The 15,876-nt window shown below is 31.3% G+C and overlaps 1 protein-coding gene across 3 annotated transcripts in view; it reads right to left on the reverse strand.

Moving 5' to 3' along the window:
* Positions 1–15,876, reverse strand: part of LOC139527139 (uncharacterized) — a 37,975-nt gene that overhangs the window by 11,300 nt on the left and 10,799 nt on the right. For all 3 annotated transcript variants that reach the window (XM_071322417.1, XM_071322415.1, XM_071322416.1), the window contains exon 4: positions 15,346–15,745. In XM_071322417.1, coding sequence (XP_071178518.1) covers positions 15,346–15,745 — 400 coding nt within the window. The remainder of the gene's footprint in view (positions 1–15,345; positions 15,746–15,876) is intronic.

The following is a 15,876-nucleotide window of genomic DNA, read 5'->3' on the forward strand; positions in this document are numbered from 1 at the left end:
ACCTTGAATTTTTTTACTAAATTCATTGCAAAAATTGTTGGAAGTCTTTAAAGAAGTAGAACAAACAAGAAAAAATCAGCAAACAATGATCTTGATATTGAAAGTTTATGTTCCTGTAGCCCAAAATGAAATTTTCAAGTATTTTCTATCAAAGTCATACATTACAGTCAGTTTAAATTGAGCTGTGAAATTTTTATTATAAGTCGCATAATGCTCAGATAGGCTGTTTTTAACTACAAATTGACTAAGGATTAAAAATAAAGCAAAGTAAAAGATTTCTAATCAACTTTTTTGTCTCTTTAGGTGTCATACCACCAATTACTCCCTCAAATTTAGAACGTATGTGAAAGTAGGCCTACTCGGACAAAAAAAAGTGCATTTGATGTCATTGTTCACCTAAACTAACTAACAAATTTGCAGAAATGAAAGTTTTGTTGAAAGAGAAATATATTAAGACCATTTTGAGCCAAAATTTATCTGTCTATGAGTTTGCATTAAAAATTGAGGATTAATGCGCTCCATAGTATACTAATTTAAGATTTCCAGAAAACCAGGGGTTATTTTTAGTGGTACCTCCTTTCGGAAGCTCTCTGCTTTCTTATATGATTTTGAATGTATGTTGAAAATTGGCATGCAGAAAGGTGACACCTGTACAATTCAGGATATACCTAGTTTCTATGAAGTTAAACTTAAGGTAAAATATTTAGAAAGCTGTGAAAATTGCAAAATTTGGTTGAACAGATAGGGACTTTTAATTGGTGGTATGACACATTAAGGACTCATGGTTTTGGCATATAATTGGGTTTTCCTTGGAATGAATTGGGTTTTTGAACGCTGCAACGGGCAATTGGCAGATTCCAAATAAGAAAGTTGAAAAGTTCCCCAAAATATATTTAATAAAATCAACTTCAATGAAGTTCTGTTTTGGAATACATGTTATACTTATATAAGTAAACACTTTTTGACAAAAAATAGATCTATTCTCATTATATTTTTTAAATAAAGAACACCTTAAAAAATGTTGCTATCATAACAAAATTGACAGACATTTTGACGGAAATTTTTTATGTTAGCAACACAAAAAATCCTGATATTTTCAGTATTATCAAGGTTTGGATGTATATCTTGATTTTATATGAAAGGCAAATTGGAATAAAACATTTCTGAACATCTGCACCAATAAAAAAGGAATTGTAATAACTTTAAAAAAGGATTATCTTTGAGTTGCTAACATAAGATTTGACAGACATGAACAATGCTGCTAACATAAAATTTGACAGAAATTAAGTTGTTGCTAACATAAAAATTGACGGACTTTTTTGTTGCTAACATAACATTTGACGGACTTTTTTGTTGCTAACATAACATTTGACGGACTTTTTTGTTGCTAACATAACATTTGACGGACTTTTTTGTTGCTAACATAAGATTTGACGGACATTATTGTTGCTAACATAAATTTGACGGACATTATTGTTGCTAACATAAAATTTGACGGACATTATTGTTGCTAACATAAAATTTGACGGACTTGTTGCTAACATAAAATTTGACGGACATTATTGTTGCCAACATAAAATTTGACGGACATTATTGTTGCTAACATAAAATTTGACGGACATTATTGTTGCTAACATAAAATTTGACGGACATTATTGTTGCTAACATAAAATTTGACGGACATTATTGTTGCTAACATAAAATTTGACGGACATTATTGTTGCTAACATAAAATTTGACGGACTTGTTGCTAACATAAAATTTGACGGACATTATTGTTGCCAACATAAAATTTGACGGACATTATTGTTGCTAACATAAAATTTGACGGACATTATTGTTGCTAACATAAAATTTGACGGACATTATTGTTGCTAACATAAAATTTGACGGACATTATTGTTGCTAACATAAAATTTGACGGACATTATTGTTGCTAACATAAAATTTGACGGACATTATTGTTGCTTACATAAAATTTGACGGACATTATTGTTGCTTACATAAAATTTGACGGACATTATTGTTGCTAACATAAAATTTGACGGACATTATTGTTGCTAACATAAAATTTGACGGACATTATTGTTGCTAACATAAAATTTGAGGACATTATTGTTGCTAACATAAAATTTGACGGACATTATTGTTGCTAACATAAAATTTGACGGACATTATTGTTGCTAACATAAAATTTGATGGACATTATTGTTGCTAACATAAAATTTGACGGACTAAAATGTGTTGCTAATATAAGACATTGACGGACTTGTTGCTAACACAAGATTGTGCTAACACAAATAAATTTGACAGACAATATATATTTGAGATTTTTAACCAACATTGGAGATTTTATCCTAGTTGAAAGTCATATTAAGGTGGTATGGGTGTCTTCCTCCATCTTGGATTGTAAAAAACAGAGAATCAAAGGTCCAGATTTTCCATCAAGTTAGCAAAATTTGATGCACGAATGCAGATGTTTAATGTACATTTTCATTTAAAAGTACCAATTTATAAGATTATAACTTCTAAATATTGATATTTTTGCAAATGTTAATTATTTTTGGTTGTTTTTATCTTTTTAAAAATTGGCATTTTAAGGGGAGGTAACTCTAAAAAAGTGCATTTTCTGAAGGATTCTGTATGGAATTTTCCTATTTTGTATTTTAGCCGGAAAAAACGTACGGTGACCCTATCTTTTCTTTTGATATTCTCAAAGCAGTGTCTGAAAGCTATCTTTTCCTGAAGTATTTAACAATTCTATCATTTTGTTTAGTTTCTAATCACAAAATGGTGTTTTTTCCTGTATAATCCATACAAAATGTGTCATTTTGTCCCGTCCTGTAGCTTGAGAAAATGCGCGGTGACCTATCATTTTTATTATATTTTTCACCATATATCAATAGATACAACGTTTTGGCAAATTATGAACAAATTCTATCATTTTTATTTTAGACTCCCATACCACCTTAAGAACTCCTGCAAAATACCGCTGCCTGAAATTTAAAAAGATTTCAACCCGGGACAGATAACTCTAATTTGTAGCACATCCAAATGTTGCTAACATAAAATGTCAAGTTTGACAGAAATTATGTTAGCAACAGAATTGATAAAACTAAATTAAATAAAGTAAATTGAAAGATCCAAAATGTGTATGTTTAATGTAAATTATGAAATACAATTTTAACAGGCTTATATAAGTACCTACAATGATGTGGCAAGATTTTATGAACCTGTTGCTATCATAAAATTTATTGACAGACGAGCATCTAATAAGTAAGGTATTTGAAATTGAAAAAAATATATATCACAGATGTTCTTAACAAAAGAAAAGCAAAAGATTTAGAAAAGGGATGTTTGAATAATCAAACTACACTAATAAAAACCATTATACCAGTGTCAACTTAAAGCATCGTAAAACGTGAACCTTGTGTCAAAAAATGGGAAGTAATTTCCGTCAAACAGTTCACATTTTTCATCTTGTTTTGATCATTTCTACTTTTAATGGAAACAATCATATCCAATAATTGGTTTTCTTGCTTTATATAACATTCTTATTCAATATAACATTCACACATTATCATTCAAATAAAAGTTAGTATTATTTTTCTTAATTTGTTCTTTTTGACGGAATTTTTCATTTCTTTTTGGAATCTGCGAATTGCATTGGGTTTTTCATAATTTTTATTGCGTGATCATGCAAATACGCAGCTTATCTGGGACAATATCCCTAATGCGCCTTGAAATGAGGAACTCAAAAGTCATGTGTAAACAAAAAATCTCTTTGTAGTGATATTTGACACATTTCTATGATAAACAATTGACTGAGCTGAACCATTTGTGTTAATTTAGAAAGTAAGGGAACACAGAATAAATGTGTAAAAACTATGGAGCCATTAAATGTGTTCAAAGTATTAAATTTTTAAAGAACTTATTGTGTCAAAAATGGGATTTTTTACCATGAGGAGCCACATCGCAAAAGGATACCTGGGGTTTGCTAATTTACGGAAAAATGAATCACACTTCGTACCCCGAAAATTTAACCACATATGTAAAAATGTCTCAGCTTTGAAACAAGCCATCATACGTATACAAGTTTATGATATGGGCTGAGCAACAGAAGAAAACGTTACCATTACCGCCTATGTAGAAACAATTGCGCATATTGCCCCATCTTCTAACAAAAAATCCAGAGATATCTTAAGATGATTTCACCTTGTAGGTGTAATACCACCAAATCATGGTACGTCACATCCGGTTGCATACGAAAGTAGGTCTAAAAAAATATTCCCTTGAATTTGACCATTGTAGGTAATTAATCCTACATTTTTTTGCAGTAAAACTATTTCTGTGTCATAAACATATGTCTTGGGTATTTCAAAACACCATTATTTTTTATTTGTGATTTCTATAGAAAATTTTGTAATCTTGAGGTTACATGGTGACTAAACCTTGTACACAGATAGAATAAGGGGAGAAATTTGATTGGTTAACTTACAATGATGGTTATTTTCTTATATGCAATGAAATGTTATGTGAAACTTTTTCTATAGAACTGGACAGGATAAAACTTTACTCATGCCAAGTATTTCTTTATTTGAAACAAAGATAAATTCTGCACAATTTTTTGAAAAGTGCAAATTTAACAAAGACTAATAGGGGAAAATCAATGGTGGTATTACACCTAATATGGGAAGCTGTACATGCACCTATGGCCTTGTGAGTAATCTCATGTGTTAAAATTTCTTGCTAGTTAAGTGAAATAATACAAAAAATGAAACATTCTGAGTGGATTGAGTCTCCAAAACACATTTTATGAGAAAATTGTCTTGAAATAGGACTGTACCATGAATATTCAGTTGACAGAACAAGCCATACTAAGTGCATATATTTATTTTTTTGGAGGGGGGTGGGCTTTTTCTCCTTATTTCTTATATTTTGCTATGATATAACATTTTCCTAGGTAATACTTAAATAAATATATAGTTATAAGTAGATGAAATTATTTTTAATGTTGTAACGACAAGTTATTCACTAAAAGAGAAGCCTTTTATGTCCCTCTTTGGAACGCGGCGTAAATTTAAATTTTACGTAAGGACTTATTGAAACCTTCATGGAGACAGTAAACTTTTATATGGATTGTTCATTCTGCTAAAATGCTTCAATTACTCATTTCTTATAACAGTTCCACCATAAATGATTGAAAGTTACCCCAATATTTTTATTTATTGGCCTGAAAAGTTGAAATTTTGAGGAAATGAGAGGTATAAATTGACCCAAAGAGACCTTATAAAGAAGACAAAGAGGTTTATTAGTGGTATTTTATGTTCCTAAAATCATCTTGTGTATCATTTTCAACTGTTTGTAGGCAGATAAGATAGATATTTGATCATTTATTGGTCCACACTCTATTCTATCTTGATGCGGCTTGGTTTGGATTTGTCGAAGAAATTTTGCTCGAATCGCTGTAGATGTCGTCTTTCAATATACTAGATTTTTCTCAAACTTTTGAACTGATTATGACAAAACTTGACAGAAATGCTTGAAATAACCAGTATTACAAAGGGAAAAAGTCACATTCAGTTTATTGAACAAAAAGGTCTTCTTTAGGTGTAATACCACCAAATCATGGTACGTCACATCCGGTTGCATACGAAAGTAGGTCTAAAAAAATATTCCCTTGAATTTGACCATTGTAGGTAATTAATCCTACATTTTTTTGCAGTAAAACTATTTCTGTGTCATAAACATATGTCTTGGGTATTTCAAAACACCATTATTTTTTATTTGTGATTTCTATAGAAAATTTTGTAATCTTGAGGTTACATGGTGACTAAACCTTGTACACAGATAGAATAAGGGGAGAAATTTGATTGGTTAACTTACAATGATGGTTATTTTCTTATATGCAATGAAATGTTATGTGAAACTTTTTCTATAGAACTGGACAGGATAAAACTTTACTCATGCCAAGTATTTCTTTATTTGAAACAAAGATAAATTCTGCACAATTTTTTGAAAAGTGCAAATTTAACAAAGACTAATAGGGGAAAATCAATGGTGGTATTACACCTAATATGGGAAGCTGTACATGCACCTATGGCCTTGTGAGTAATCTCATGTGTTAAAATTTCTTGCTAGTTAAGTGAAATAATACAAAAAATGAAACATTCTGAGTGGATTGAGTCTCCAAAACACATTTTATGAGAAAATTGTCTTGAAATAGGACTGTACCATGAATATTCAGTTGACAGAACAAGCCATACTAAGTGCATATATTTATTTTTTTGGAGGGGGGTGGGCTTTTTCTCCTTATTTCTTATATTTTGCTATGATATAACATTTTCCTAGGTAATACTTAAATAAATATATAGTTATAAGTAGATGAAATTATTTTTAATGTTGTAACGACAAGTTATTCACTAAAAGAGAAGCCTTTTATGTCCCTCTTTGGAACGCGGCGTAAATTTAAATTTTACGTAAGGACTTATTGAAACCTTCATGGAGACAGTAAACTTTTATATGGATTGTTCATTCTGCTAAAATGCTTCAATTACTCATTTCTTATAACAGTTCCACCATAAATGATTGAAAGTTACCCCAATATTTTTATTTATTGGCCTGAAAAGTTGAAATTTTGAGGAAATGAGAGGTATAAATTGACCCAAAGAGACCTTATAAAGAAGACAAAGAGGTTTATTAGTGGTATTTTATGTTCCTAAAATCATCTTGTGTATCATTTTCAACTGTTTGTAGGCAGATAAGATAGATATTTGATCATTTATTGGTCCACACTCTATTCTATCTTGATGCGGCTTGGTTTGGATTTGTCGAAGAAATTTTGCTCGAATCGCTGTAGATGTCGTCTTTCAATATACTAGATTTTTCTCAAACTTTTGAACTGATTATGACAAAACTTGACAGAAATGCTTGAAATAACCAGTATTACAAAGGGAAAAAGTCACATTCAGTTTATTGAACAAAAAGGTCTTCTTTAATATGGGAAGCTGTACATGCACCTATGGCCTTGTGAGTAATCTCATGTGTTAAAATTTCTTGCTAGTTAAGTGAAATAATACAAAAAATGAAACATTCTGAGTGGATTGAGTCTCCAAAACACATTTTATGAGAAAATTGTCTTGAAATAGGACTGTACCATGAATATTCAGTTGACAGAACAAGCCATACTAAGTGCATATATTTATTTTTTTGGAGGGGGGTGGGCTTTTTCTCCTTATTTCTTATATTTTGCTATGATATAACATTTTCCTAGGTAATACTTAAATAAATATATAGTTATAAGTAGATGAAATTATTTTTAATGTTGTAACGACAAGTTATTCACTAAAAGAGAAGCCTTTTATGTCCCTCTTTGGAACGCGGCGTAAATTTAAATTTTACGTAAGGACTTATTGAAACCTTCATGGAGACAGTAAACTTTTATATGGATTGTTCATTCTGCTAAAATGCTTCAATTACTCATTTCTTATAACAGTTCCACCATAAATGATTGAAAGTTACCCCAATATTTTTATTTATTGGCCTGAAAAGTTGAAATTTTGAGGAAATGAGAGGTATAAATTGACCCAAAGAGACCTTATAAAGAAGACAAAGAGGTTTATTAGTGGTATTTTATGTTCCTAAAATCATCTTGTGTATCATTTTCAACTGTTTGTAGGCAGATAAGATAGATATTTGATCATTTATTGGTCCACACTCTATTCTATCTTGATGCGGCTTGGTTTGGATTTGTCGAAGAAATTTTGCTCGAATCGCTGTAGATGTCGTCTTTCAATATACTAGATTTTTCTCAAACTTTTGAACTGATTATGACAAAACTTGACAGAAATGCTTGAAATAACCAGTATTACAAAGGGAAAAAGTCACATTCAGTTTATTGAACAAAAAGGTCTTCTTTATGGGAAGCTGTACATGCACCTATGGCCTTGTGAGTAATCTCATGTGTTAAAATTTCTTGCTAGTTAAGTGAAATAATACAAAAAATGAAACATTCTGAGTGGATTGAGTCTCCAAAACACATTTTATGAGAAAATTGTCTTGAAATAGGACTGTACCATGAATATTCAGTTGACAGAACAAGCCATACTAAGTGCATATATTTATTTTTTTGGAGGGGGGTGGGCTTTTTCTCCTTATTTCTTATATTTTGCTATGATATAACATTTTCCTAGGTAATACTTAAATAAATATATAGTTATAAGTAGATGAAATTATTTTTAATGTTGTAACGACAAGTTATTCACTAAAAGAGAAGCCTTTTATGTCCCTCTTTGGAACGCGGCGTAAATTTAAATTTTACGTAAGGACTTATTGAAACCTTCATGGAGACAGTAAACTTTTATATGGATTGTTCATTCTGCTAAAATGCTTCAATTACTCATTTCTTATAACAGTTCCACCATAAATGATTGAAAGTTACCCCAATATTTTTATTTATTGGCCTGAAAAGTTGAAATTTTGAGGAAATGAGAGGTATAAATTGACCCAAAGAGACCTTATAAAGAAGACAAAGAGGTTTATTAGTGGTATTTTATGTTCCTAAAATCATCTTGTGTATCATTTTCAACTGTTTGTAGGCAGATAAGATAGATATTTGATCATTTATTGGTCCACACTCTATTCTATCTTGATGCGGCTTGGTTTGGATTTGTCGAAGAAATTTTGCTCGAATCGCTGTAGATGTCGTCTTTCAATATACTAGATTTTTCTCAAACTTTTGAACTGATTATGACAAAACTTGACAGAAATGCTTGAAATAACCAGTATTACAAAGGGAAAAAGTCACATTCAGTTTATTGAACAAAAAGGTCTTCTTTAGGTGTAATACCACCAAATCATGGTACGTCACATCCGGTTGCATACGAAAGTAGGTCTAAAAAAATATTCCCTTGAATTTGACCATTGTAGGTAATTAATCCTACATTTTTTTGCAGTAAAACTATTTCTGTGTCATAAACATATGTCTTGGGTATTTCAAAACACCATTATTTTTTATTTGTGATTTCTATAGAAAATTTTGTAATCTTGAGGTTACATGGTGACTAAACCTTGTACACAGATAGAATAAGGGGAGAAATTTGATTGGTTAACTTACAATGATGGTTATTTTCTTATATGCAATGAAATGTTATGTGAAACTTTTTCTATAGAACTGGACAGGATAAAACTTTACTCATGCCAAGTATTTCTTTATTTGAAACAAAGATAAATTCTGCACAATTTTTTGAAAAGTGCAAATTTAACAAAGACTAATAGGGGAAAATCAATGGTGGTATTACACCTGTACACCACAGAAAATTGTGAAAATGATGGTTAGTATTTTTTTTATTTATACCTAGTTATCATAAACAGTTTAAGATAAATATTATTGATAAAGATCAGCCAAAAGGCAATGAAATTTTCGCTTTTAAAATGCATTACTGGCACAGGGCTGAACACTTTTTTTAGGCACAATCATAACTTTGTTTACCCCCGAGAGATCCGAAAGGAATTATTTATTTAATTGAAAAAGGCAAGAAATAACTAACATGTAATATTATCAAATTGTAAGTAAACATGACACAATATAGTCTTGGTTATGTAATCATCACTTGTTTATGTCAGAGCTCTGACTGGTTATTATCACTCTGGTCTACAGGAATAACTGACAATCAAGGGAGATAACACACTTCACACGCGTAAAGTGAGATACATCATCACATGTGCTTTTATTCAATGATTTGACCCTGGTCAGTAAATATCATATGCAAATAAACAGAAAACAAACATGTACATGTATTAAGAAAATCATGAATTACTAATTTTAATACACACGAGCAAAACACTAGATATTGACATTTCTCAGTGAAAAGGGGGGAGGGTCAAACCTTCTTGAAAACAATATTGCTATTCAACTATTAAGCTAGTTAGCTACTACTCATTGCTTCTAATATAAATGGTTTACATGAAGGTGGCTAAGCAACAAGGGAGAAGCTTTTTTCTTTCTTTGCAATAAAACTTTCAAAAGTTAGATTTTTCTCTCTCAACAATACTTATGTATTTAAATTAAATGATAACACAGCCTGAGTAAATTTTTTGTCTTATTTCAGTTCCAGACATATCATTACTTTTTTACATGAGATGGCAAAGTAAAGGTTTTAAAAAGTCCTGAATAACTGGTAAGCATTTTGTTTTATTAGGCAAGCTCTAAATTATTTATTTATGGTATTCGTGCAATTGAATTACAGTCGGTATGTTAGAAATATGCTAATATGAAAACTGTTGCTATGGTCTTGATACATGTATTAAATGAAAAGGCTTGGTTACTGATCTTTTCGACTCGATATTTCGAGTTAAATCTTGCGGCAACTGTTTCCCATGTAACACTGCAAACTATATTTAGCACTATTTTGATCTGTCGTTATTTAATGACGCCATAATACATGTGATGTCACAATGTTTCCTTTAATACTTCATGTGGATTTCTCACTGATAAAAGTTTTCACTGAAATACATGTAAAAAGCCTTTTTTTCTCAAATAGAATTATGTGAATGGACAAGTTTTGAAAATTTGCACTTCATTGCACTTTAATTACATGATAAGAATGACTTTCTCAGTAGTTTCGAGTGGTTTCCACAGTATTAGATACCAGATGTCCACTAGTAAGAATAATTATTTTGGTGTTTGTTTTTTTTTTATAAAATCTACATTTTTGCATAATTTCTCTGTCAAAATGCACTTTTAGACACAAGAAAATGTTATGAAATGCTTTAACAGGGTCTGTGTATTGTAATTTAAGGTTATCATCAGAAGTTTTGTCCTTGTTTTGAATAGTGATGGTATACTGGAAGAAATTAATTATACAGACACATTGTATTAAAAATAAATGAATATAGCGATAAAAGTGTCATTGCCATATAGTGCTGAAACGACTTTATTTTTTTTCAGAAATGGACAAAAATACACAGATTTATTCAGAATGTCATACCGATGAAGATCACCTAAAAATATTTGGAAAAATCAAAACTATGGATTTCAATATGGGACATTATATCCCTAATGCGCCTTGAAATGAGGAACTCAAAAGTCACATGTAAACAAAAAATCTCTGTGTAGTGATATTTGACACATTTCTATGATAAACAAATGACTGAGCTGAACCATTTGTGTTAATTTAGAAAGTAAGGGAACACAGAATAAATGCGTAAAAACTATGGAGCCATTAAATGTGTTCAAAGTATTAAATTTTTAGAGGACTTATTGTGTCAAAAATGGGATTTTTTACCATGAGGAGCCACATCGCAAAAGGATACTCAGGGTTTGCTAATTTACGGAAAAATGAATCACACTTCGTACCCCGAAAATTTAACCACATATGTAACCAGATGCTCCGCAGGGCGTAGCTTTATACGACCGCAGAGGTTGAACCCTGAACGGTTGGGGCAAGTATGGACACAACATTCAAGCTGGATTCAGCTCTAAATTTGGATTGTGATTAAATAGTTGACACAGCATAGGTTTCTGACACAGAATGAATGTGTTCTAATGAACTTAAAATTTTTGTTTTCTCTTAGAGCAATTCACTATGCTGTTGAATATTAATCCTCTCAAAAAAATGTTTGAAGAAATTTTCTTTTTTATTTATGAAATTTCAAATGAGAAAAATTGAACCCAATTTTTTAATCACATCCCCCTTTCCCTTATTCCAAAACTAATCTCAATTAAAATTTCTAATGGAGTTTGCAACAATAACTACTCATTTAAATACATCATAAAATATTAAGATGTAAAAAAAACTGCTTGTTATCACTGAATGGTAAAGATTATTTTAATTTATCAGTTGGTAGTAAAAAGTGAATATACATTGTATATTGTATATAAAAAAGATTTAAGGTGATTCTGGACAAAGAAAGATAACTCCAATTAAAAAAAAAACTTGCTATTGCACAATATTTTGCAATTAGATATTTCTTGCTTACTATTCTGGACAAAGAAAGATAACTCTAATTAAAAAAAAAATTGCTATTTCACAATATTGTGCAATTAGATATTTCTTGCCATTGCGCAATACAGTGCAATTGAAAAGACTTGCTATTGCACAATACTTAATATAATAATTTTAGATCCTGATTTGGACCAACTTGAAAACTGGGCCCATAATAAAAAATCTAAGTACATTTTTGGATTCAGCATATCAAAGAACCCCAAGATTTCAATTTTTGTTAAAATCAGACTAAGTTTAATTTTGGACCCTTTGGACTTTAGTGTAGACCAATTTGAAAACAGGACCAAAAATGAAGAATCTACATACACAGTTAGATTTGGTATATCAAAGAACCCCATTTATTCAATTTTTGATGAAATCAAACAAAGTTTAATTTTGGACCCCAATTTTGACCAACTTGAAAACTAGGCCAATAATCAAGAATCTAAGTACATTTTTAGATTCAGCATATCAAAGAACCTAACTGATTCATTTTTTGTCAAAATCAAACTAAGTTTAATTTTGGACCCTTTGGACCTTAATGTAGACCAATTTGAAAACGGGACCAAAAGTTAAGAATCTACATACACAGTCATGACAGTTAGATTCGGCATATCAAAGAACCCCAATTATTCAATTTTGATGAAATCAAACAAAGTTTAATTTTGGACCCTTTGGGCCCCTTATTCTGTTGGGACCAAAACTCCCAAAATCAATACCAACCTTCCTTTAATGGTCATAAACCTTGTGTTTAAATTTCATAGATTTCTATTTACTTAAACTAAAGTTATTGTGCGAAAACCAAGAATAATGCTTATTTGGGCCCTTTTTTGGCCCTTAATTCCTAAACTGTTGAAACCAAAACTCCCAAAATCAATCCCAACCGTTCTTTTGTGGTCATAAACCTTGTGTCAAAATTTCATAGATTTCTATTAACTTAAACTAAAGTTATAGTGAGAAAACCAAGAAAATGCTAATTTGGGCCCTTTTTGGCCCCTAATTCCTAAAATGTTGGGACCAAAACTCCCAAAATCAATACCAACCTTCCTTTTGTGGTCATAAACCTTGTGTTAAAATTTCATAGATTTCCATTCACTTTTACTAAAGTTAGAGTGCGAAAACTAAAAGTATTCGGACGACGACGACGACGACGCCAACGTGATAGCAATATACGACGAAAAATTTTTCAAATTTTGCGGTCGTATAAAAATGTCTCAGTTTCGAAACAAGCCATCATACGTATACAAGTTTATGATATGGGCTGAGCAACAGAAGAAAACGTTACCATTACCGCCTATGTAGAAACAATTGCGCATATTGCCCCATCTGGAGCTCTGAAGGTACGAACATACCAAATATAGTTATCCTATTACTCATATTAGGAGAGAAATTAAGAATACTAAAAATCCTATTTTTTTTTTCAAGTAGTCCCTGAACCATGAAAAAGAGGTCAATGACAATGGACATATGACAGACGGAAACTTCGTAACATAAGGCATCTATATATACAAAGTAGGAAGGGTCCAGGTCTTCTACCTACTGAAATATTAAGCTTTCAAGAAGTTAGCTAACGGATCATTATCACTATGTCCAGCTTTCTGCGACAGAAATCATAGGCTCGACAAAAATCAACAATTCAGGATTGGGAAAGTAAATTATAAATAGGACAGAATTTTCTAAAATATTCAGGGTAGATAGAGTTTGATATGCTAACCATATTTCCCCTTTCAGTTTATCTCAACTGGCTCTTGTTTTCCAGATACTCATCAAAACTGTAGTGTTCCCCCTATGTTATATTTTTATAGCCATAGTGGCCATGTTGATTGCTCAGACTGGAGGAAAATTTCAAACTATATAGTTGACATCCTTTACACATGATACATGAACAGACAATTTTTAATTTAAGTTTCTTGTGCATAATTCGGAGTTTAGTATGACGTTTATTATCACTGTACTAGTATACATATTTTTAAGGGGCCAGCTGAAAGACACCTACAGGTGTGGGAGTTTCTCGCTACATTGAAGAACCATTGGTGGCCTTTGGTTGTTGTCTGCTCTATGGTCGGGTAGTTGTCGCTTTGACACATTCCCCATTTCCTTTCTCAATTTTAAACTTTGGTTTCAATCAATTGAACAGTTTAACAGAAGAAGATTTTTCAAGAAAAGTTTAGAGACAACAGACTTTAAGATAAAACAAAACTTAGGCCAGGATTTTTTAATTTATTGGTTTACGGATCTGCCGACCCGATTTTGCTGATTTCCAGAATAAAAATAAAATTCACTTTTCACGCTTTTTTATTCCCGCCGACCTTAACAAATGCATTATCCCTGAAAAATAATTAAAATATTTTTTTTCCTGAAATGAAATGCATTAATCACTAACAAAATTGACAACACTTTCTGGTGTGAAAAAAAACCCTTCCAGTTTACGTTTCTAAATATAGACAAATCAATTATAACTGACCTTGAAATGTCGTTTGCGCAAATAATTTTGCGGAACGAAACTTGTGTTTAAAACCAATTACACAATAAGTTCGTTTACCTTATTTGTCATCAGTCCGTAAGATGCATCATCTCATAGAAATAGACTTGTCCAAATGTGGACAGGGTGAAGGCATCAAATTAAAGAAAACTGAATATTAACAAACCATTAGGAATTTTCTTGTTTTTATAGGTAATAAAAAAAATGTCGTTCATTTGGATAAAAAAACGGGAATGCAAGACAACAGATTAACCCCATATCGTTTTTCCAGTGGACGATTCTATTAGGTTTTTGACACGTGTGTTGAAACTTATTTTTGTACGACGTTTATGCATTTTTTCTTTATCAGTTTCCGTGCTTGAAGATCATTATTTACCAAGTTTTCTGGAATTGATTAAGAGCTACGCGAATCTATTTTTCTTGTTTCTGAAATGATGATTTAATTTCGTCTTTGTCCGTGCATCTCCTTTTTTTTTACTGTAAATTACTAGACAATGTCATGCGTAGTTTATAACAACTGAGCAATAATATTTCATCAAACTAAAATTTTAGAAATGATGATAAAATAGCATAACAAACATATTGTTAGAAAGGTGAAATATATATTGATTTTGCGTATTTTTTTGTCTTCAAAGATGATTTTTTTTCTTTTTTTCCCCCGACCGACTGACCCGACTTTTTCATGGGGAAAATCCGTAAACCAACAAATTAAAAAACCGTGGCCTTACATCTATGACAACTAGCCCAGTTGTTAATTTTAGAGTAGAATGTTTTACACTTTACCTGACAACAGACAACAACAACTGACACCAAGTGACAACAATAGCTCCTTTGATGCTTTAGGTCAGGGGAGATAAAAAAATTATGATTATAATGTACCTCTGATGTTCCACGGTATTGGGTCTTTCAATAGTTCTGTGACTTCCGTGTGTTCAGTCTGTAAAGTACTGTGGGAATCTTGTAACTTCCTCAGATTTCCTGTCACCTCTGAGTGTTCAGTCTGTAAAGTACTGTGGGAAACTTGTAACTTCCTCAGATTTCCTGTCACCTCTGAGTGTTCAGTCTGTAAAGTAATGTGGGAAACTTGTAACTTCCTCATATTTTCTGTCACTTCTGAGTGCTTTGTCCCCAAAATATCCACTGTTTGTCCTAATTCTTTTATCGTTTCCTGTGATTGTTTGATTTCCAGCATAATTTCCTGATTTGACTGATCTAAGATTTTAACCTTTAACTCGTGGCACTCTTGATTCATTGGCTGACCACCCAATCTACTTACTGCCTACAAAAATATTTTGAAAAAGAATAGTATTCAATCAAAACTCCATATAACTCAAAATTAATGTTAACAGACTTTTTCATGAATGAATTTCACACCCATCTTATTAGAAAAATTAACATTTGAAGTCACTG

This window comes from Mytilus edulis, chromosome 6 (genome assembly GCF_963676685.1).
Source record: "Mytilus edulis chromosome 6, xbMytEdul2.2, whole genome shotgun sequence".
Taxonomy (NCBI): domain Eukaryota; kingdom Metazoa; phylum Mollusca; class Bivalvia; order Mytilida; family Mytilidae; genus Mytilus; species Mytilus edulis.